Source organism: Bubalus bubalis, chromosome 2 (genome assembly GCF_019923935.1).
Source record: "Bubalus bubalis isolate 160015118507 breed Murrah chromosome 2, NDDB_SH_1, whole genome shotgun sequence".
NCBI classification, from domain to species: Eukaryota; Metazoa; Chordata; class Mammalia; order Artiodactyla; family Bovidae; genus Bubalus; species Bubalus bubalis.
The window spans coordinates 136,677,609-136,700,479 of record NC_059158.1 but is presented as its reverse complement, the minus strand read 5'-3'; the positions used below and the strand labels follow the sequence as shown (position 1 = coordinate 136,700,479).

General features: G+C 38.0%; 1 protein-coding gene across 1 annotated transcript in view; it reads left to right on the top strand.

Annotated features, from left to right (window-relative positions):
* The window catches only part of DNAH7 (dynein axonemal heavy chain 7), a 271,936-nt gene that overhangs the window by 102,337 nt on the left and 146,728 nt on the right, over window positions 1–22,871 (top strand). Inside the window, exons 25-29 of the mRNA XM_006078127.4 lie at window positions 3,576–3,744; window positions 6,545–6,647; window positions 6,768–6,895; window positions 16,870–17,082; window positions 20,217–20,315. Of these exons, the coding sequence (XP_006078189.4) occupies window positions 3,576–3,744; window positions 6,545–6,647; window positions 6,768–6,895; window positions 16,870–17,082; window positions 20,217–20,315 (712 nt within the window). The remainder of the gene's footprint in view (window positions 1–3,575; window positions 3,745–6,544; window positions 6,648–6,767; window positions 6,896–16,869; window positions 17,083–20,216; window positions 20,316–22,871) is intronic.

Here is a 22,871-nt window from a genome sequence, read left to right as displayed (position 1 = left end):
TTCTGTTGTCCTGAATAATAAAAGACCTTTATTTTTAACTTCCAGTTTCCATTCACCATATTCCAGATTTGTCAAATTCTAAATTAAACTTCATTTTTTCATTTTCTTCCAACGTAACTAGTTTATTGACTAAACTAATTTCAGGATGCAAGCAGAAAGCAGTTTTATCCTTTTTTATCACTATTCTTTTAAACTTGCTCTATCAAATATTATCCCCATTTATGGATAAAATCTAGGATACTCTACTGTTTCTCAGATATTCCCTACTGTTTCTGGTGACTCTAATATATTAATAAATAGAATTATTCTTTTCAGATGTTAAAAGTCCATTTAGGCATAAAATCAGTTACTATTTTTCATCCAATTTAAAACGTCCCTCCCTCCCAGGTCAAGCTTGACTCAAGCTTGTGGCCTGCATTTGGGAAGGTACTGATAAATGTGGTGAATCTTTTGTCATTATTATCCCTATCCATTGCACCCTCCCATCAATAGTCCTTCTTTTGGCTTCTCCAGTGTTGGAAGTTGATAGAGGGGAGGCGAAGGAAAGGGAGAGGTAGGTTTACAGGTGACTGGTGTCTTGGGTAACAACTATCGTTTGCTGTCTAGTACCCTCCATGATAGCACAGATGTACCAGATGTACATCATCAGACGTATCAGATATCCCAAGGGATGTTTATGTGGATTTTGGGAAGCCCCCAATCACCTGATCCTCCCACCTGTGGAAAATGCCTTCTCTGGCTGGCTGCTGGTGACTTTTGCTTCAGCCTCTACTGAGGTCGACTACACACAGACCCTCTTCCTGGGATCTTCTCTGATTCTACATGGTCTACTGCACCTGGGCCCATTCAGCTTAACTCAAGACTGGCTCCCTACCAGTGGGATCTAGATCTTGTCAGATGATACATGTGTTTTGCCATCAGTAAGAGTGCATCTTTCTTACTGTCCCTGTTTTCTCCTACTCTGCCATCAGCAGAAACTGCAGGCATCCTCTTGACTAAATATTTTAAAGCTCTCAGCTTGGGGGTTTAGTCGAAATTCTAATACAAGCTGATCTCTATTTATATACTGTTACACATTTTTACAACTAATATGTAGGTGAGTGAAGTGAGTGAGTGAAGTTGCTTAGTCGTGTCCGACTCTTTGCGACCCCATGGACTGTAGCCTACCAGGCTTCTCAGTCCATGGGATTTTCCAGGCAAGAGTACTGGAGTGGGTTGCCATTTCCTTCTCCAGGGGATCTTCCCAACCCATAGCTTTGACTATATGGACCTTTGTTGGCAAAGTAATGTCTCTGCTTTTCAATAGGTTTATTGTAGCTTTTAATACGCTATCTAGGTTTGTCATAGTTTTTCTTCCAAGGAGTAAGCATCTTTTAATTTCATGGCTGCAGTCACCATCTGGAGTGATTTTGGAGCCCAAGAAAATAGACTGTCACTGTTTCTGTTGTTTCCCCATCACTTTGCCATGAAGTGATGGGACTGGATGCCATGATCTTAGTTTTCTGAATGTTGAGCTTTAAGGCAACTTTTTCACTCTCCTCTTTCACCTTCATCAAGAGGCTCTTTAGTTCCTCTTTGCTTTCTGCCACAAGGGTGGTGTCATCTGTGTATCTGAGGTTATTGATATTTCTCCTGGCAATCTTGATTCCAGCTGCATCCAGCCCTGCATTTTGCATGATGTACTCTGCATATAAGTTAAAATGCCTCTTGCTCTTCTTTTTTTCTTGGTCTTCACTAGATTGTTGTTGTTCAGTCTCTCAGTTGTGTCCAACTCTTTGCTACCCCATGGACTGCAGCACACCAGCCTTCCCTGTCCTTCACTGTCTCCCAGAGTTTGCTCAAACTCATATCCATTTAGTCGATGATGCCATCCAACCATCTCATCCTCTTTTCCTCCTGCCCTAAATTTTTCTCAGCATCAGGGCCTTTTCCAATAGATTAGCTAGGTGTAAAACTGTAGATGAACAGTAATTTCCCCTTAGCTCTCCAAAGATATTATTCTACTGGCATTTATTGCTACTGCTGACTAGTCTGTTATTCTGATTATTAGTTTTATTCCCCTATAAGTAATTTTCTCCATTGTAGTTTTTAAGGTTTTCTCTTTATTGTTGATGTTCACTGGATGTTATTAGATGTGAAGGAGTTTTTATTTATCCTACTTGGGACTTTTTCTAGTTAATATCTTTCTTCAATTCTAGCAAATTTTCAGCCATTGTTTTTAGAATTTTGCCTTTTCCCCATTCTTTTCCTTCTTTTTTCTATGTCTTTAACTTTTCTTATTGTTGGCCTCTTTCCCTGGGTGATTTCCTCCTACTTATCTTCTAGTGTGCATAATTCTGTTTCTGCATGTTTTCTCTGCTATTTATTCTGTTCATTGAATTTTCAAAAGTTCAGAGATTATATTTTTCATTGCTAGATTTCAAGTTTCCTCTTTTATGAGACTGACTTCTTTTTTTCCTCAGAATTGTCTGATGTCTCTTGCTTTTTATTTAAAATCTTCCTAAACCACCAGGATACCAAAGAAGGCAGAGTGCCATATATACAGTAGCCCTCTCAGACCATTGTCCAACTGCCTAACTGCCTTTGTCATTGCAGGTCTGATTCTTAATTTTGATCTCTCTTTCTGGTTTTAACTGTGAGCTCATTTTAGTAGGATTGTTTCCCCAGGTGGTCTTCCATTTCTCATTTGTGGAGGTGTCCATGTGGAACAGTTTTACATTTATCTCTGTGGAGGGCTCTAGGGTTTTCTCTGGTCCAGAACAAAATTTTAATGTTAATTTCTCAGTTTGGGTTCATGTGCCCATCAGTAGCCATTCCCTTCTCCAGTGGATCTTTCTGACCCAGGGATCAAACTGGGGTCTTCTGCATTGCAGGTAGATTCTTCACCAGCTGAGCTACCAGGGAATGGAAATTTGATGGCACCCTTTATGAATGATGTCGATTTCTCACTGGGCACTGCATGAAGTATAAGCTTCCTGTCCCTTCATTGACTCTTCTTTGTATCCTGAGTAGGCTGCTGAAGTAATTTCAGTTCCCATTTACATCCAAGGCAACCTTTCAAATCTTCTGGGTTTAAATAGTGAATCCAGCTCCTTAGCTTGCTCAGTTCTAAGAACTTTTGTTTCTGTGTGGGTATAAATGCACTTGTATTTATTTCCAAATTCCAAACTAATGTGCACCTCTACAGCTTTAGCACCTAATTACTTTTCCAGCTATGCATTGTCTCTTCTTTGATAATTTGCTTTTCATTCTCTCGAAAATGGTTCTATATTTCCAAAGTTATCATTTTTTATGTAGCATTTCCATATGCTTGCAGTAGGGTAATTGGATGATTCAAGATCAACTGAATTCTCCAGAAGTCAGCATTGAATTTCAAAGGTGAGTTTGTTCTGATTTTGTCACATATACAGCTATTTAGAAGTAAAATATAAAACAGATAAAGATTTTCATAGGTTAGTAGGAAGGAAGGAATTTTTGCTGAGGAAGTAGAAAATTTGGCTCTTGATTTAAATTTTTTCTGAATGTATATAAAAATCACATTATTACACAAAGATTGTTTATTTCTTATATTTCAGAACCTTATTTGGAGCCCTTCATCTGCACCTTGGAGGAGCACCTGAGGGGCCAGCTGGCACTGGAAAGACTGAAACTACTAAAGATTTAGCCAAGGCTGTAGCCAAGCAATGTGTTGTTTTCAACTGCTCTGATGGATTGGACTATCTGGCTCTAGGAAAATTCTTTAAGGTTTGAGTTTACTCCTCATTTATGATATGATAACTTCTCAGAAAGACTTTTTATAATGAAACATAATTTGATGCATATAAAAGACTTCCTGTAAGTAGAGTTATATCAAAAGCTTATTTGAGAAGGAGTTCTACTTCGCTCTCAGATAGTAAAGAATCCACGTGCAACATAGGAGACTTAGGTCAGGAAGATCGGAGAAGGGAATGGCAACCCACTCCAGTATCCTTGCCATAGAATTCCATGGACTGAGGAGCCTGGTGGGCTGCAGTCCTTTGGGTTGCAGCTCAGGACACGACTGAGCTGACTAACACTTTCACACTTTCTACCTCCCTCTTCAGTCCTTGCTTTATAAGGGGTCAGTATTCCTGATAGTAATGAATGAGTGGTATCCCTTCAACTGGACAACTAGAAGTTTGAGAACCATTAATTTAAGTGAAAGTTGCTCAGTTATGTCCGAGTCTTTGTGACCCCATAAGTATAGTCCATGGAATTCTCCAGGCCAGAATACTGGAGTGGGTAGCCTTTCCCTTCTCTGGGGATCTTCCCAACCCAGGAATTGAACCCAGGTATCCCTCATTGCAGGCAGATTCTTTACCAACTGAGCCACAAGGCAAGCACAAGAATACTGGAGTGGGTAGCCTATCCCTTCTCCAGTGGATCTTCCCAACCCCGGAACTGAACCTGGGTCTCCTACATTGCAGGCAGACTCTTTACCAACTGAGCTGTATTGCATCATGTAAATACTGAGTTCTCTACAGACTTCATTATTAATAAGTTATGATTCAATAATTTACTTTTATAGACACATTCTATTTAATCTTTTTGGTGAACTTGAAATCCTTTTGTTTTTTCTTATTCTGAGTCAGACTCCCACTCTTACGAGTTAGTAAGATTGCAAAAAGGGGAGCGAAAGATATATAGTCCCTGGCTAAGTTCATTAAGTAACCTTTGAACATCTGGTCATTTTGATGCTTTGTTGCTATAGTTTGTTGTTCCTTAAAATATTAGGTGGCACAGTTGAACACAAAATTATCCATGTGGGATTATGAGTTCCACTTACTTGTTTTTTTAATTTCTATTTTTATATACTTTGCAAATTAAAATTTAATGATTCTTTAATCCTTAATTTTCAAAGAAGCTCCAGAAAAAGTTAATGTTGAAAAAATACTCAAATCATTTGTGTGCCATGACTGATTCGTGTTGATGTCTGGCAGAAACCAATGCCATATTGTAAAGCAATTGTCTTTCAATTAAAAATAAACAAATTAAAAAAAATTAATAGGCTATCCCACAATATAAAAACATTATAAATAAAGAACAAATAAATGTGTTTTAGGATAAAAAAACCTACTCACACTAACAAAACATAACAACCGTACCCCATGAGTAAACTATTCCTGACTGAAATATGGCCTAGTCATTTTATAAAAGATTTGGAACATAAGAAGTTTCTATATTTTTGACACTGAAACAATTAGAATAATAGTAAAAGAAAGGAAAATATTATAATAAGTAAAATATGAATAAAACATTTGAATGATCAGTAGCTATTTCAATCATCCTCTATAATGATATACAACCTCACTGTAATGATTATTAAAGAAATAAACAGCAAGTCTAAAAGATTCTCTGTGTACTTTAAATAGCCATTATATTCCTAAATGTTTCAAGAAAATTCTGGTATGCACTAAATTTTCAAATCTATATAATAATATTCTTAATTTTTTGAAATAGACTCATATATTAAAATATTGTTTTGTTATTGATAAGTATTGATTATATGGACAATTTATATTAGGATCATGCTGAATAATGGGGGTACAAAATTAAAAAGACAGAGATCTTACTAGAACCTTACAATCTGTATAACTCTGAACATGTGAATTCATAAGCATTTTGTTCTCTGTGATTTCTAATCCTTTTATTATATCATGTGTTAGATTTCTAAGTCTTAGAATCTTCACTAAATGATGAAAATGTACTCTTCTTTGACATGCATGGTGTTCATGTTTAATCCAGTGTGTTTGAGTAGATGGAACTGTACATAAATCCAAGGTTAGCCACTATTAGATATGTGGCATTGTACTAAATACTTAACATCTTATGTGACATAGCCTTAGTTTCCTTGTATAAAAGATATATACAAAGTGCCATGCATCATGTCCTGCATATTATAGGTACTTAGTGAAATACACATACATACATATACAATCCAGAGGATGTACACTCAATAATCATTTTTGCATTTTTAAAAATTTTAATTTGAATTTGGACTCAGCTACTCAAGTTTGACTTTGCAGTTTTTCCTATGACCAAATGGCACATAGTTACTTTTGAGGTAGCTGTAAGTTAGAATTGCAAGCTGGGGCCTCCGACAGCGTTAGCTGGTCATTAAGGTACTCAGGTTACAGGGTAGTCTCATTGACAACAGGGGTCACCTTATTTAAAGGATTATTACAATCCATTCTATGGAGTCCGTAAGGAAAAAGCGAATAAAATCAACTTGTAACTAAAAAATAAGAAAGGCTTTGAAATTATAGATATACATCTAAATGCCAAAAAATACACAGAGAAAGTAAAAAAAAAAATCAATTGGAAAATTTTTCAATTCATCAAACTCTTTATTCATGCAGAATAATGAATTGGTAATAAAAGAGTAAGCTGTCTTTAAAGATAAAGGTGAATAAGCAATTTCCTTGATAGGATATTAAATCTGTGAGGAGATGAGGTGAAAATACAACCTTTCAATGTAATATTCAATCAGATAAAATTGAAATTTTTCATTACTCTTTTCTCCCAGGGACTGTTATCTTGTGGTGCCTGGGCTTGCTTTGATGAGTTTAACAGAATTGATTTGGAAGTGCTGTCTGTGGTTGCTCAACAAATTCTTACTATCCAAAGAGGTAATGGACTAGTTTGTCTCTGCATTGTGTGAAAACAGTAGAAATATAGGACATAATGAATGGCACGAGTCACATTTATATGTGGAATTGCTAAGTCATTTCATTCTTGATTACCCACAGGTATTAATGCAGGCGCTGATTTACTAGTGTTTGAAGGAACTGAATTAAAACTTGACCCAACATGTGCTGTCTTTATAACAATGAACCCTGGATATGCTGGACGATCAGAACTGCCTGATAATCTAAAGGTACAGAAAAGGCAATTATATAATCTGTTTCCTTGCTGTGATTTACAAAGTTAATATATAAAAAGAACATACTCTTCTTGAATTTTACATAAAACATTTCCTTTTAGATGTTATATTTTAGACAACTGTTTTAGAAAAATTTTAAAGCTTTCATTACCTTTAAAAAATATGCAATTTCCAGAACTTCTATTTTAAAACTGATGATAAGTATAAAAATTGGAAAACATAGGAAATATTGGAAAAGGTACCCATTCTACTGTTTGCTGTTGCTGCTGCTGCTTCTAAGTCGCTTCAGTCGTGTCCGACTCTGTGCGACCCCATAGACGGCAGCCCACCAGGCTCCTCTGTCCCTGGGATTCTCCAGGCAAGAACACTGGAGTGGGTTGCCATTTCCTTATCCAATGCATGAAAGTGAAAAGTGAAAGTGAAGTCGCTCAGTTGTGTCCGACTCTTAGCGACCCCATGGACTGCAGCCTACCAGGCTCCTCTGTCCATGGGATTTTCCAGGCAAGAGTACTGTTTACTGTATGGTATTCCTCAATATTAAATGTTGAAATCAGACAATTGTGAATACTGGGGGAAGGTCTGTTCATGTTAATATTATAATATGGGCATTTTTCTATCTTTATGAACATGATTCAAACTGTAAATAAGTTTATTGAACTGTATTTACAGTTTGAAATTTCTATTGCATTTAGTTTTCCTTCTTTATAGATAATACTGCAATGGGAAATTTTTACTTAAGGCTTTTCTCTATTTTAAGGTATTTCATTAGGAGATTAATAGGACCTAGAGCTGTGTTGCTGAATTGCCTCTAACAGAGGTTGAAACAATTTACATCCCATATCAATTCTCAGTTCTCCTTAATACCTAGCATTTTGTTTTCTTGTAAGAACAAAATAGCTAATTGACTAGACTAGAATCTTCATTTAAAAAAAAAAAAAAACTTTGCCTATTAGTGAAATATGATCTTTCCCCCATATCTTTGTTAGACCTTTTATATCCTTTTCTGGTGAACTGCAAGTTTATGGCTAGTGCATGGAGAAAAAAGGCTGAATAATAATACAGTGGTAATTGCAGATCCAACACCAAGTTTTCTGACTCTAAATCCTACATTCCTTCCATTATTCACATTTTTAGAATGATGGCTTCTTAGATTAGGTGAGGTATTTTTCTTTTCCACCAAAAAAACTTTTGATTGGACCAACTGCTGCCAAGAATTTTTGTGGTATTTCTATTCCTTGGACTTTTCTTTGCTTGATGTGATGTTTTAATACTTTGCCTTTGTGAAGGAAGGTATGATTTAAAAATGGAAATTGGTAAATCCTCCTTCATCTAAGAAGCATTTTGCGACTTTTTATTCCAATGTACATTTGGAAAAATATACATTCCAATATATATTGGAAAAAAGCAAAATGGCTGTCTGAGGAGGCCTTACAAATAGCTGTGAAAAGAAGAGAAGTGAAAAGCAAAGGAGAAAAGGAAAGATATACCCATTTGAGTGCAGAGTTCCAAAGAATAGCAAGGAGAGATAAGAAAGCCTTCCTCAGCGATCAATGCAAAGAAATAGAGGAAAACAATAGAATGGGAAAGACTAGAGATCTCTTCAAGAAAATTAGAGCTGCCAAGGGAACATTTCATGCAAAGATGGGTTCAATAAAGGACAGAAATGGTATGGACCTAACAGAAGCAGAAGATATTAAGAAGAGGTGGCAAGAATATACAGAAGAACTCTATAAAAAAAGATCTTCACAGCCCAGATAATCACAATGGTGTGATCACTCACCTAGAGCCAGACATCCTGGATTGTAAAGTCAAGTGGGCCTTAGGAAGCATCACTATGAACAAAGCTAGTGGAGGTGATGGAATTCCAGTTGAGCTATTTCAAATCCTGAAAGATGATGCTGTGAAAGTGCTGCACTCAATACGCCAGCAAATTTTGAAAACTCAGCAGTGGCCACAGGACTGGAAAAGGTCAGTTTTCATTCCAATCCCAAAGAAAGGCAATGCCAAAGAATGCTCAGACTTCCACACAGTTGCACTTATCTCACACGTTAGTCAAGTATTGCTTAAAATTCTCCAAGCCAGGCTTCAGCAATACATGAACCCTGAACTTCCAGATGTTCAAGCTGGTTTTAGAAAAGGCAGAGGAACAGATGTTGGCAATCTGTTCAATCTGGCAATCAATCAAATTGCCAACATCCGCTGGATCATGGAAAAAGCAAGAGAGTTCCAGAAAAACATCTATTTCTGCTTTATTGACTATGCCAAAGCCTTTGACTGTGTGGATCACAATAAACTATGGAAAATTCTGAAAGAGATGGGAATACCAGACCACCTGATCTGCCTCTTGAGAAACCTGTATGCAAATCAGGAAGCAACAGTTCGAACTGGACATGGAACAACAGACTGGTTCCAAATAGGAAAAGGAGTATGTCAAGGCTGTATATTGTCACCCTGCTTACTTAACTTATATGCAGAGTACATCATGAGAAATGCTGGGCTGGAGGAAGCACAAGCTGGAATCAAGACTGTTGGGAAAAAATATCAATAACCTCAGATACGCAGATGACACCACCCTTATGGTAGAAAGCGAAAAAATTAAACAGCCTCTTGATGAAAGTGAAAGAGGAGAGTGAAAAAGTTGGCTTAAAGCTCAACATTCAGAAAGCTAAGATCATGGCATCTGGTCGCATCACTTCATGTCAAATAGATGGGGAAACAGTGGAAACAGTGGCTGACTTTATTTTTCTGGGCTCCAAAATCACAGTAGATGGTGATTGCAGCCATGAAATTAAAAGACGCTTACTCCTTGGAAGGAAAGTTATGACCAACCTAGACAGCATGTTAAAAAGCAGAGACATTACTTTGTTAACAAAGGTCCGTCTAGTCAAGGCTATGGTTTTTCCAGTGGTCATGTGTGGATGTGAGAGTTGGACTATAAAGAAAGCTGAGTGCCGAAGAATTGATGCTTTTGAACTGTGGTGTTGGAGAAGGCTCTTGAGATTCCCTTGGACTGCAAGAAGATCCAACCAGTCCATCCTAAAGGAGATCAGTCCTGGGTGTTCATTGGAAGGACTGATGTTGAAGCTGAAACTCCAATACTTTGGCCACCTGATGCAAAGAACTGACTCATTGGAAAAGACCCTGATGTTGGGAAAGATTGAGGGCAGGAGGATCAGGGATGACAGAGGATGAGATGGTTGGATGGCATCACCGACTCAATGGACATGAGTTTGGATAGACTCCGAGAGTTGTTGATGGACAGGGAGGTCTGGCGTGCTGCGGTTCATGGGGTCGCAAAGAGTCGGACACGACTGAGTGACTGAACTGAACTGATACATTTGGAAAGCTCTTTTGGTCTAATTTTTTTATTCACTCATGTTTTTCTTTTATTCAGTAGGATTAATCTGAATACATAAGTATTCGTAAAGGCAAAATATCTGGGGCCATCATGGGTCGAGTCTGTTAATGTCCTGTGTGGACTCCTCCATGTTTTATTTATTGTGCATTTTGAAACAGTGGTGCTTGGAATAGTTTCTTTCTATTTTAGGTCAAAAGCTGTTCTCAAATTCTAATAGGTTTTTGTTGTTTGCATTGTTCCTTTTGTGCAGTCTTCTTGGTTAGAGCTGCTATAAAACATCTCTTTTCAAGTATATATAGAAGTGCCTAACAATTTGGAAAAATGTCTTAGCCTGAAATGAAAGATATGTAGATATAAATGTACGGGCTTCCCAGATGGGACTAGTGATAAAGAATCCATCTGCCAATGCAGAAGAGGCAAGAGACACAGGTTCAATCCCTGAGTTGGGAAGATTTCCTGGAGTAGGAAATGGCATCCCACTCCAGTATTCTTGCCTGGAAAATTCCATGGATTGAGGAGCCTGGCAGGCTACAGCTCATGGGCCTGCAGACAATCAGACATGATTAAATGTCTGAAAACTATCTATTTAAAGCCTGCTGAGACCCAGAAAGTGTTTTAATGTCTTCAGGATCATCCTTGAAGCTTCCCTCTTCTTCACCCAGCATTTTCAGCCAGTTACCAAAACCAGTCTTGTAACTGCTGCTGTTCCTGGCCAGTGCTATGGCCATGCCTTGCTCCCACCCCTCTTCAGTATTCTCTTACATGTCTTACTGCAATGTTTCACCTATCACCGTTGTGATAGCTCTTTCTCTCTCTATATATATGATGTATATATGTCTCACATATTCTTAAACACACACACACACACACACACACACATATATATATATAACATATTCTTATTTCAGTCATCAGCTTATGGTCACTTGGGTTGTTTCCATGTCTTGGCTGTTGTAAATAGTGCTGCTGTGAACATTGGGGTGCATTTATCTTCTCAAATTAGAGTTTTCATTTTTTCCCCTAGCTGTATGCCCAGGAGTTGGATTGCTGGAGCATATGGCAACTCTTTTTAGTTTATGGAGTACCTCTGTACAGTTTTCCATGGTGGCTGCACAAATTCACATTCCCACCAACCATGAAGGAGGGTTCCCTTTTCTCCACACCCTCTCCAGCTTTTATTATTTGTAGACCTTTATATGATGATCATTCTGACCACTGTGAGGGGATACCTCACTGTAGTTTTGATTTGTATTTCTCTACTAATTAGAGAAGTTGAGCATCTTTTCAGATGCCTATTGGCTATATGTATGTGTTCTTTGGAGAAATATTTATTTAGGTCTTCTGCTCATTTTTTGATTGGGTTTTTGCTTTTTTGCTGTTGAGTTATATGAGATGTTTGTATATTTTGGAAATTAAGCCCCTGTTGGTTGCATTGTTTGCAAATATTTTCTCCCAGTCTGTTGGTTGTCTTTTCATTTTGTTTATTGTTTCCTTTACTGTGGAAACGTTTTTAAGTTTTTAAGTTTGATTCTTCCCATTTGTTCATTTTTGCTTCTATTTCCATTGCCTTGGGAGACTGACTTAAGAAAATATTGGTACAATTTATGTCAGAGAATGTTTTGCCTGTGTTTTCTTCTAGGAGTTCTATGATATCCTGTCTTATATTTAAGTCTTTAAGCCATTTTGACTTTTTTTTTCTTTTGGTGTGTGTAAAATGGGAGGGAATGTTATGACTTCTTTGATTTACAAGTGGCTGTCTAACTTTTCCAACACTACTTGCTAAAGAGAGTATCTTTTCACCATTGTATATTCTTGCTTTCTTTGTCAAAGATTGACTGTAGGTGTGTGGGTTTACTTCTGGGCTGTCTATTCTGTTCCATTGATATGTCTGTTTTTGTGCTATTTTGATTAATGGAGCCTTGTAGTATTGTCTGAAGTCTGGGTGGGTATGCCTCTAGCTTTGTTCTTTTTCCTCAGGATTGCTTTGGCAATTCTGTGTCTTCTATGTTCAGTCACTAAGTCATGTCACATTCTTTGTGATACAAATTTTAGGATTTAGTTCTGTGGAAAATGTTATGAGTAATGTGATGGGTATCACATTAAATTCATAGATTGCTTTGGGTAGTATGGAAAATAGGCATATTCTATATCTTCGGATGTCACAAAGTCAATACCATGATACATTGTGGCATCCAACTCTAAAGGCACAAGAAGAAGAAAATGCAAGTGAAACTGGGCTCAGTTCCAGTGACAGAGCCTGGCCTCTGTGACACAAGGCTGCTTTGCATGACAGAAGACAGAAGTAGGGAGCTGAAGGACGTGTGAGTGTCTGGGGAGATTTGAGGGAGTCTGGTGTTCCAGGTGAACAAGAAGTCAGGGGTTCATTGAGGGTTTTGTCCTACAGTCAGGAGGATTTGCAGATGCTAACACATTCTGATACATAGCTTTCCTCAGAGTAAGCAGTGTGAAACACTCCATTAGTACAGAGAAAAAAAGTGAAATAGATCCTGAATCCTCCATTTCACTCAAGTAAAACCTAGCTCATTTCTGAACAGGTCACAACATTATGAAATCTATTTCTAATATCTAAAGGAAAAAATGGTAACAAGTTACTGCTTGAGATTTTGTTACTGTTCTTCTAAACATATAGTTCTTTGAAAACCTCCTCTAGGAAGTATTTATAATTCCTTATGTATTGCCCTTCTTCTTCCATGCTATAGGGCAGAGGCAGTAGAATAATTATCCTCGATCATTTATTTCTGCTGAGGTAAACATGGAGGGTAATGCTAACACTGATTACATGTACTGGAATTTATTCAAGCTCTGGCAGTTTACCTGGATCTATACTTTCCTGTCCTTTTTTTTTTTACACACAAGACAGTATGCCATGGGGTAAGCCAGAATCCAAATTAATTTTAAAGCACTAAATTACCCTTTCATTTCATGCAAGGATGCTCATGATAAAGGACAGAAATGGCAAGGACCTAACAGAAGCAGATGAGATTAAGAAGAGGTGGCAAGAATACACAGAAGAACTGTACAAAAAATATCTTAATGACCCAGATAACCACTATGGTTTGGTCCCTTACTTAGAGCTGGACATCCTGGAGTGTGAGGTCAAGTAGACTTTAGGAAGCGTTATTATGAACAAAGCTAGTGGAGGTGATGGAATTCCAGCTAAGCTATTTCAAATCCTAAAAGATGATACTGTTAAAATGCTGCATTCAGTATGTCAGCAAATTTGGAAAACTCAGCACTGGCCACAGGACTGGGGAAGGTGAGTATCATTCTGGGACCAAAGAAGGACAATGCCGAAGAATGTTCAAACTACCATACAGTTGTGTTCATTTCACGTGCTAGCAAGGGAATGCTCAAAATCCTTCAAGCTAGGCTTCAGCAAAACGTGAGCCGAGAACATCCAGATGTACAAGCTGGGTTTACAAAAGGCGGAGGAACCAGAGATTAAATAGCCAACATTTGTTGGGTCATGGAGAAAGCAAGAGAGTTCCAGAAAAACATCTACTTCTGCTTCATTGGCTATGCTAAAGCCTTTGACTGTATAGATCACAACAAACTGTGGAAAATTCTTCAAGAAATGGGAATACCAGACCTCCTTACATGTCTCTTGAGAAACCTGTATGCAGGTCAAGAAGCAACAGTTAGAACCAGACACGGAACAATGGACTGGTTCAAAATTGGGAAAGGAGTATGAGAAGGTGGTATATTGTCGCCCTGCTTTTTTAACTTATATGTAGAGCACATCATGTGAAATCTGTGCTGGATGAAGTACAAGCTGGAATCAAGATTGCCAGGAGAAATACCAACAACCTCAGATATGTAGCTGATGTCACTCTAATGGCAGAAAGTGAAGAGGAACTAAACAGTCTCTTGATAAGGGTGAAAGAGGAGAGTGAAAAAACTGACTTAAAACTCAACATTCAAAAAATAAAGATCATGGCATCCTGTCCCATCACTTCATGGCAAATAGAAGGAAAAGGTGGAAGAAATGACAAGTTTTCTTTTCTTGGACTCCAGAATGGCTGTGGAAAATGACTGTGCCATGAAATTAAAAGATGCCTACTTCTTGGAAGGAAAGTTATGATAAACCTCAGTTCAGTTCAGTTCAGTCGCTCAGTTGTGTCCAACTCTTTGTGACCCCATAGACTCCAGCACAACAGGCCTCCCTGTCCATTACCAACTCCTGGAGTTTACACAAACTCATGTCCATTGAGTCGGTGATGCCATCCAACCATCTCATCCTCTGTCATTCCCTTCTCCTGCCTTCAGTCTTTCCCAGCATCAGGGTCTTTTCTAATGAGTCAGTTCTTCGCATCAGGTGGCCAGAGTATTGGAGTTTCAGCTTCAGCATCAGTCCTTCCAATGAGTATTCAGGACTGATTTCCTTTAGGATGGACTGGTTGCATCTCCTTGCAGTCCAAGGGACTCTCAAGAGTTTTCTCCAACACCACAGTTCAAAAACATCAATTCTTTGGCACTCAGCTTTCTATATAGTCCAACTCTCACATCCATACATGACTACTAGAAAAACCATAGCTTTGACTAGATGGACCTTTGTTGGTAAAGTAATGTCTCTGCTTTTTAATATGCTATATAGGAGAGTGAAAAAGTTGCCAACATTCAGAAAACTAAGATCATGGCATCTGGTCCCATCACTTCATGGCAAATAGATGGGGAAACAGTGGAAACAGTGACAGACTTTATTTTTTTGGGCTCCAAAATCACTGCAGGTGGTGACGGCAGCCATGAAATTAAAAGAAACTTGCTCCTTGGAAGAAAAGTTATGACCAACCTAGACAGCATGACAAACCTAGAGAGCTAATTAAAAGGCAGAGACATCACCTTGCTGACAAAGGCCCCCTATAGTCAAAGGTATGGTTTTTCCAGTAGTTATGTACGGATGTGAGAGTTGAACCATTAAGAAGGCAGGGTGCCCAAGAATTAATCCTTTTTAAATACGGTGCTGGAGAAAACTCTTGAGAGTCCCTTGGACAGCAAGGAGATCAAACCAGTTAATACCAAAGGAAATCAACCCTGAATATTCATTGGAAGGACTCTTGCTGAAGCTCCAACCCTGATGCTGAGAAAGACTGAAGGCAAAAGGAGAAGGGGGAGGCAGTGGATGAGATGGTCAGATAGCATCACTGACTCAGTGGACATGAATTTGGTCAAAGTCCTGGAGATAGTGGAGGACAGGGAAGGCTGGCATGCTACAGTCCATGCAATCACAAAAAATTGGACATGACTTAGTGACTGAACAACAACAAAAGAAAGTTTGTATCACCCTAACTTAGGCATTGACCAGCTAAATCACTAGTTCATTCATTCATTCTCTATTTTATTGATTAAAAAAAGTTGTTGAGAACCTACTCTTTAAAAGAGGTACCAACTTTATAGTAATTCTCTTGCATTCCCCGCCCCCCAGGTATGTAGTAGTTTTAAGCACATGCTTAAGCATCTCTGTTACGAATTATTTGTTCATGCTCTATACTTTTAATATTTTATTCTTTCCTTTCTTGAATTCTAAACTTATTGATAAAATAGCAATGCTAAGACCTCTAGCTAGTAATTAATGTAATGCATTGGAAGGATCTTGCTTGATGCAAGTCTTTTCTTCTCAATTAAGTGTCATAACAGATCTCTAAGGCAAAATGTCCTTATTCTCTACCTGCCTTGTGTTTTCGGTAACTTAGCTAGTTCCCAAAAGGTATTTATAACCTGTCTGAATGTGACTGTAATTCCATACAATTATTACTCATTATTTGAATCTGATTGTCATTTTATGTAACACTGTTGTTCTCCTGCTTTAGTATAGGAAAGCCATGTTTTCATGCTTGAGCTATTGAAATAAGTCCTGATAGAAACTCACCTTTTAAAGTTAAATTTTCTTATTCTTTCCAAATATATTCAGTTTTCTATTTGCCTTCCATCACGCAACATTTGTCCCACAACATTTAAAATAACATGAGGAAAAATTATCTTAGAATTAGGAAAATGGATTTATCTCTAATAATAATCGTCCCATACTTTTTTCCAGCTTTTTTCCCTTTATTATGCTTGAACTGACATGGTGACTGAAGACGCAAAAAGGTTAAAAAATATCTCAAAATTCATCGCTTATGTAACATACCCTTGTTATTAGGAGTTACCTTAACCAATTAGATATCTAGAGATCTTCACTTAGAGCACAGTCTCCCAATACCAGCCACTTTCTAACAGCTCCAATGAGAAACCCAACATCTTAGCAGGGTCTGATGCTTTTTCCCTGTAACATGTTACTTTCTACAAAGGAATAGAACATAATGGATACTTAATACTTAAGTAAGTTGATAATTCACCAAAGCCCCAGGTATGACAGAAATTTGAAGTGTCCTCAAAGCATAATTTCAGAAAAAATATTTGGATAAAAAGTTAATGGTTTCTTCATTATATAACAATAATAAGAAGTCACATTTTAAAATGTTTTACCTATAGGATATGGATATTATAACACCAGTATTACAAAAACGCTATAACACTGTAGCATGCGATAACGAGCCGAGCTAGCTTCCTGATGGCCTGTTTGTAAAGCACCTTTTCTCCACTCCCATAGGCGCTCTTTCGGACAGTAGCAATGATGGTGCCTGACTACGCTATGATTGCTGAAATCGTCCTGTACTCCTGCGGCTTCGTCACCGCTCGGCCGCTGTCAGTGAAGATCGTGGCCACGTATCGCCTGTGCTCAGAGCAGTTGTCGTCACAGCATCACTATGACTACGGAATGAGGGCTGTGAAGTCAGTGCTTACCGCTGCCGGCAATCTAAAGGTAGAACACTCAAGTAACTTCTTTTTTTATTTATTTATTTTATTTTATTTTTTAACTTTACAATATTGTATTGGTTTTGCCACTTCTTACTCATTCATTTCCTGTTTGTAAATCTCAGGACCATGTGTCTTTACAGAGCTCCAATAACTGATTGGTTCCATCAACTGGAAAAAAAGTTCCCTACTGTATTAAAATAATTCATCATGTGCATACATGAAAAAGGACATTTTATGATTTGTAAAACCTTAGCCATGTGATTTGGAGAAGGCAATGGCAACCCACTCCAGTACTCTTGCCTGGAAAATCCCATGGAGGGAGGAGCCTGGTGGGCTGCTGTCCACAGGGTCGAGAAGAGTCGGCCATGACTGACTTCCCTTTCACTTTTCACTTTCATGCATTGGAGAAGGAAATGGCAACCCACTCCAGTGTTCTTGCCTGTAGAATCCGAGGGACGGGGGAGCCTGGTGGGCTGCCATTTATGGGGTCGCACAGAGTCAGACACAACTGAAGCAACTTAGCAGCAGCAGCAGCAGCAGCCATGTGATTAGTGATTTGAGTTCCATCCCACAGTTTTAATTATATGAAACTGAGTACTACTGAGGAATAAAATTCGTTGCTGCTGAGAAATACTTTGAAAGCATTTAGTCTATGTGAACATATGTAACTTTAAAAGAAACAATGTATGTATAATTAATACAAACATACAAAATTCCTAGACATTTATTTATTAATAGTTATTTAATAACTATGGACTAGCAGTAATGGATTTGCAAGGTGCAATGGTAAAAAATCCACCTGCCAAGGCAGGAGACACAAGAGATGCAAGCTCTATCTCTGGGTCAGGAAGATCCCCTGGAGTAGGAAATGGCATTCTACTTTAGTATTCTTTCCTGGAAAATTCCATGGACGGAGGAAGGAGCCTGGTGGGCTGGAGTCCAGGGGGTTGCAAAGGGTCAGACATGACTGAGCATGCACACACTCATACCACCTATAATGGATTTGCAGTATAATGTGTGCATTTTAAGATGGTATGAATCATAATTATATTGATAAAAAGGCCAAATATTTTAAGATTTGGGTAACTTTTCATTGGAAGTATTTTGTAGAAACATAAAATATAACTGTTCTTTTTTCTTTATGAAAGTAAGCAAGATAGGCCATGTGTGCTAAGTGGCTTCGGTCGTGTCCAACTCTTTGAGACCCTATGGACTGTAGCCTGCCAGGCTCCTCTGTACATGGGATTAATTAACAGCAAAAGGCAAACTTTGACCTTGTAGCTTATAAAAATTTTCATGTTCATGACTGGGAGATTTTAAAATATATCCTGTGTGATTAAAAATAATGGCATGCATTTTTGCCTTCTACATGATGTTACCAATAATTCTGATATATAGTAGTGATATTCTATTTCACATTTGTCTAACATGACTTCAAGTCATTATTTTTAGTAATAAACAAATGCAACTAGAAGCAACAATTTGTATTAACCTGAAGTGTCATGATTGCATTGTGGTCAGATAATGGGAAGGATAATGCTTTGTCCTACTGTATGTCATCACTGACATCTTGACTGTGGAATTGAACTATTAAAGTTATGCAGCAAATGAATTCTGCAAATGAATCCTATCATTCTTTGTCAAAAGCTAATTTAGAATTGTTGAATGTGTTGGCTTGAATAGTTTGAAGTTTGTTTCTATTTTATCAGGAAACAATTTAAATGTTTGTTTTAAGATGATAGCCTTTCGACAAAACAGACTTCTGACACTTCATAATTGATGTGTGGTTAGGTTGATGCACAAAGTCCATATTAGCAGAGTCAGCTTCAGGTTTGGGAGCTCTGGTAATTCAGAGACAACAGGACTTACCTGCCAGGCATCACTGACTTTGTAAAGTTAAAGCCAGTTAAGTAGAAGCATGGAATTTACTAGAAAGATTCCAGAGAACAGGATGAGGGCTCTGGAAACCTAAGCTGATGATGGCGGGAATAGCTTTGGTGTGAAATTTTGAATGAAGTATAGAAGTTGAGAGAAACATTTCTGAGTTCAGATTTTTTTGTGAATTACATGAATCATTTTATGGGCGTGAGCAACAAATTGAGTTCAGCCAGGTTTTTAGTAAACCCTGGGTTTACCACAGGTGTTTTGGAATTTAATATATATTTTCCAAAGCACCCTCCACTCAAGTGACAGTGCATTAACCAGCCCTCTCCACTCTGCCAGGGGAACACACTCAAGCGGGCTAGTACCAAGTGTGCAATCAAAAGGTGGCATGCCACCCTGCCTTCCCACTTATGGTCAGGTGGCTTGTTCCCAAAACTTTCTGAAGCTAGTTGGTAATGTTATTGTTGTTGTGTCCTTTAATTAATTGTCAATGAAACTGATGGTATATAAGCATGAAAAGAAGAGGTTTGTTTTTATGAAAACTGAGTTCCTTGTTTAAGAAAGACTGAGTAAAGATGAAATGCTAAAAAGTTTACTTGGAATTAGGTGTGGATAAGAAAAGTAAGACTGAAAAAGAACTATTCATGAGGATGCTACATTTAGATTGTCTCCTAAGTATCTTTGAAGAGAATGATTATCTTTAAAAAACAGAAACAACAAAACAAAAAAACTAGAGTGATGACTCATTATTGATTGTTTTTGGTTTTGTTTTGTACAAGAAAAATTGTGCAGTACTCCACCCTCAGAGAAAAAGCCTTGGCACCAAAATATGGGCAAATGAGTGAATATTTATATGTTTTAACTTTAAATCTTTTAATGGCTCCCCATTTTTAATGATTATTTACACTTTATCAACTGACTGCTGGTTTTGAATGCATAGGACAAGCAAGGTCTTACTCAGGATAGAAGCAATGGCAACTCCTAAACTCTTTGAAAATCATGACCAATAGCTTTTTACCCAGAGCATCTGTGAAAAGGCAGTTAGTTAAACTTCAAATTTCATTATAAACTAGTATAAAATTCAACAAGTATAATCATCAGTTTCTAAAATTAATAACAGCCCAGTGAAATGAAAATAAATAACATCTTTGCATGGGTTTGAATGCCCTGTGGGGCCTGGGTGCTTGTGTGTATGAACATGCATGGAGTGTGGTTAACAGATGCAGATGTCATCATGGCTATATTTTCTTTCAGCTGAAATATCCAAATGAAAATGAAGAAATTCTGCTGCTTAGATCTATTATTGATGTAAATTTGCCGAAATTTTTATCTCACGATTTACCACTCTTTGAGGTAAGAACATTTCTTACTCTAATGTATCAAAACTCTTCTAATAATGTATTTATCAAGTGTCCAAGTTTTCAAGTCCCGTTGAGAAACTTCCAGTGTAGAAAACAGAGAAACATAGGTCATTCCATGTTTTATTTGAAATGTTTTTAGCTAGCTTTGTTGTTACAAGTAACTTTTAACAACTTGGGATTTTTTTAAGTAGTACTTTTTTTCTACTGCAGAATATAATAAGCATCCAAAAGTCACAGAAAGTTTGCTTATAAATCTCACTAGGAAATAGACTCCATGGAGGAAAGTAATTGGTTAAACACACCACTGAATCCCTTACACAGAGGGATACTTTGCAAATGTTTGTCAAAATTAATGATCAAAGAAGTAAAAAATAAGCTTAATTTCTTCAAAAAAGTGTAGTGTCTTTTATGAAATTGTTTTCTTTTCAGGATAATTTAAGAACTAGGTTTAAGAATATTGTTATATTTTAAAAATTAGATTATAAGTAATTGTATAGAATTATAGAGTGCTGGTTAAAGTTCCTGTATTGCCATGTGATGTCACTGTTTTTCTTTTCCCATTCTCAGTAGAAGTGCCTGGGGGTGGTGGGTAGTGAGCGGGCTGCTGATACATGGTAGAGTTACTCCGTCTTGCGCTGCCTTGAGGTATGGACAGTTAGCTTCCGATGTGTAGAGACTGAGACCAGAAGGCTCGCGTAGGGAGGAGAGAAGTGACACTGCCACTGTGGTGCGCCCCAGGGCCCTTATATCCATAGGAACAATGTCTCATCATTCTGGAAGAAGCTCTCGTTAGTATTTAGAATTGATGGTGCAAATATTTTATAGATCAAATTTTCAGGGAATTGGTTCAAAATTTCTTGTTAAAAATTTCCCTCAGTTTCTTTGGTACTAGTACACTGTACAGATTTTCCAGGAATAAACATAAGTAAAGCTCTATTTATTTTTATGAAGTAGAGGTATATCTCATTTAGATGTATCCTCCTATAGCTGTGTATTCATTCAGCAAATATTTCTTGAGCAATATTTCACAAATGGAGCATAACTGGCATTTTCAAATAGGACAGTTCCCTGTTGTGAGAGACTGTCCCATATGCTACAAACTCTTGGCATCCCTGGTCCCCCCAGTGTCTCTGGACTTTCACAGTAATACAACCAGAAGACAACTCCATGTATTCCCAACTCTCTACCTGGCAGAGAGTAACTGGTGAAAGGAACTGGTCTTGATTGAGACCCACTAGCTACCAGATATGATCTGGAATTGTCTGCTTCTTTAAGGTTAACCATAAATAATTTGAACAATCTGAGAAGATATTTTTGCTTACTTAGCAAACAGTATGCATTTACAATGGACCTGACACTGTTCTAAGAGTTTTATGAATAATTACTCCTAAGCACTGGTGGCTCAGATAATAAAGAATCTGCCTGTGATGTAGGAGATCTTGTTTTGATTCCTTGGTCAGTAAGATCCCCTGGAGAAGGGCATGGCTACCAAGCAAGGCTTTAGCAATATATGAACCATGAACTTCCAGATGTACAAGATGGTTTTAGAAAAGGCAGAGGAACCAGAGATCAAAGTGCCAACATCTGCTGGGTCATCAAAAAAGCAAGAGAGTTCCAGATAAACATCTATTTCTGCTTTATTGACTTTCCCAAAGCCTTTGACTGTGTGGATAACAATAAACTGTGGAAAATTCTGAAAGAGATGGGAATACCAGACCACCTGACCTGCCTCTTGAGAAACCTGTATGCAGGTCAGGAAGCAACAGTTAGAATTGGACATGGAACAACAGACTGGTTCCAAACAGGAAAAGGAGTATGTCAAGGCTGTATATTGTCACCCTGCTTATTAACTTATATGCAGAGTACATCATGAGAAACACTGGGCTGGAGAAAGCACAAGCTGGAATCAAGATGGCTGGGAGAAATATCAATAACCTCAGATATGCAGATGACACCACCCTTATGGCAGAAAGTGAAGAAGAACTAAAGAGCCTGTTGATGAATGTGAAAGAGGAGAGGGAAAAAGTTGGCTTAAAGCTCAACATTCAGAAAACTAAGATCATGGCATCTGGTTCCTTCAAAGTGAAGTGAAGTCACTCAGTCATGTCCGACTCTTTGCGACCCCATGGACTGTAGCCCACCAGGCTCCTCCATCCGTGGAATTTTCTAGGCAAGAATACTGGAGTGGGTTGCCATTTCCTTCTCCGGGGTATCTTCCCAACCTGGGGATCAAACCTGGGTCTCCTGCATTGCAGACAGATGCTTTACCATCTGAGCTACCAGGGAATCCCAACACTTCATGACAAATAGATGAGGAAACAATGGAAACAGTGGCTGACTTTATTTTGGGGGGCTCCAGAATCACCGAGGATGGTGATTGCAGCCATGAAATTAAAAGATGCTTACTGATTGGAAGGAAAGTTATGACCAACCTAGACAGCATATTAAAAAGCAGAGACATTTGTTTGTCAACAAAGGTCTGTCTAGTCAAGGCTATGGTTTTTCCAGTAGTCATGTATGGATGTGAGAGTTGGACTATAAAGAAAGC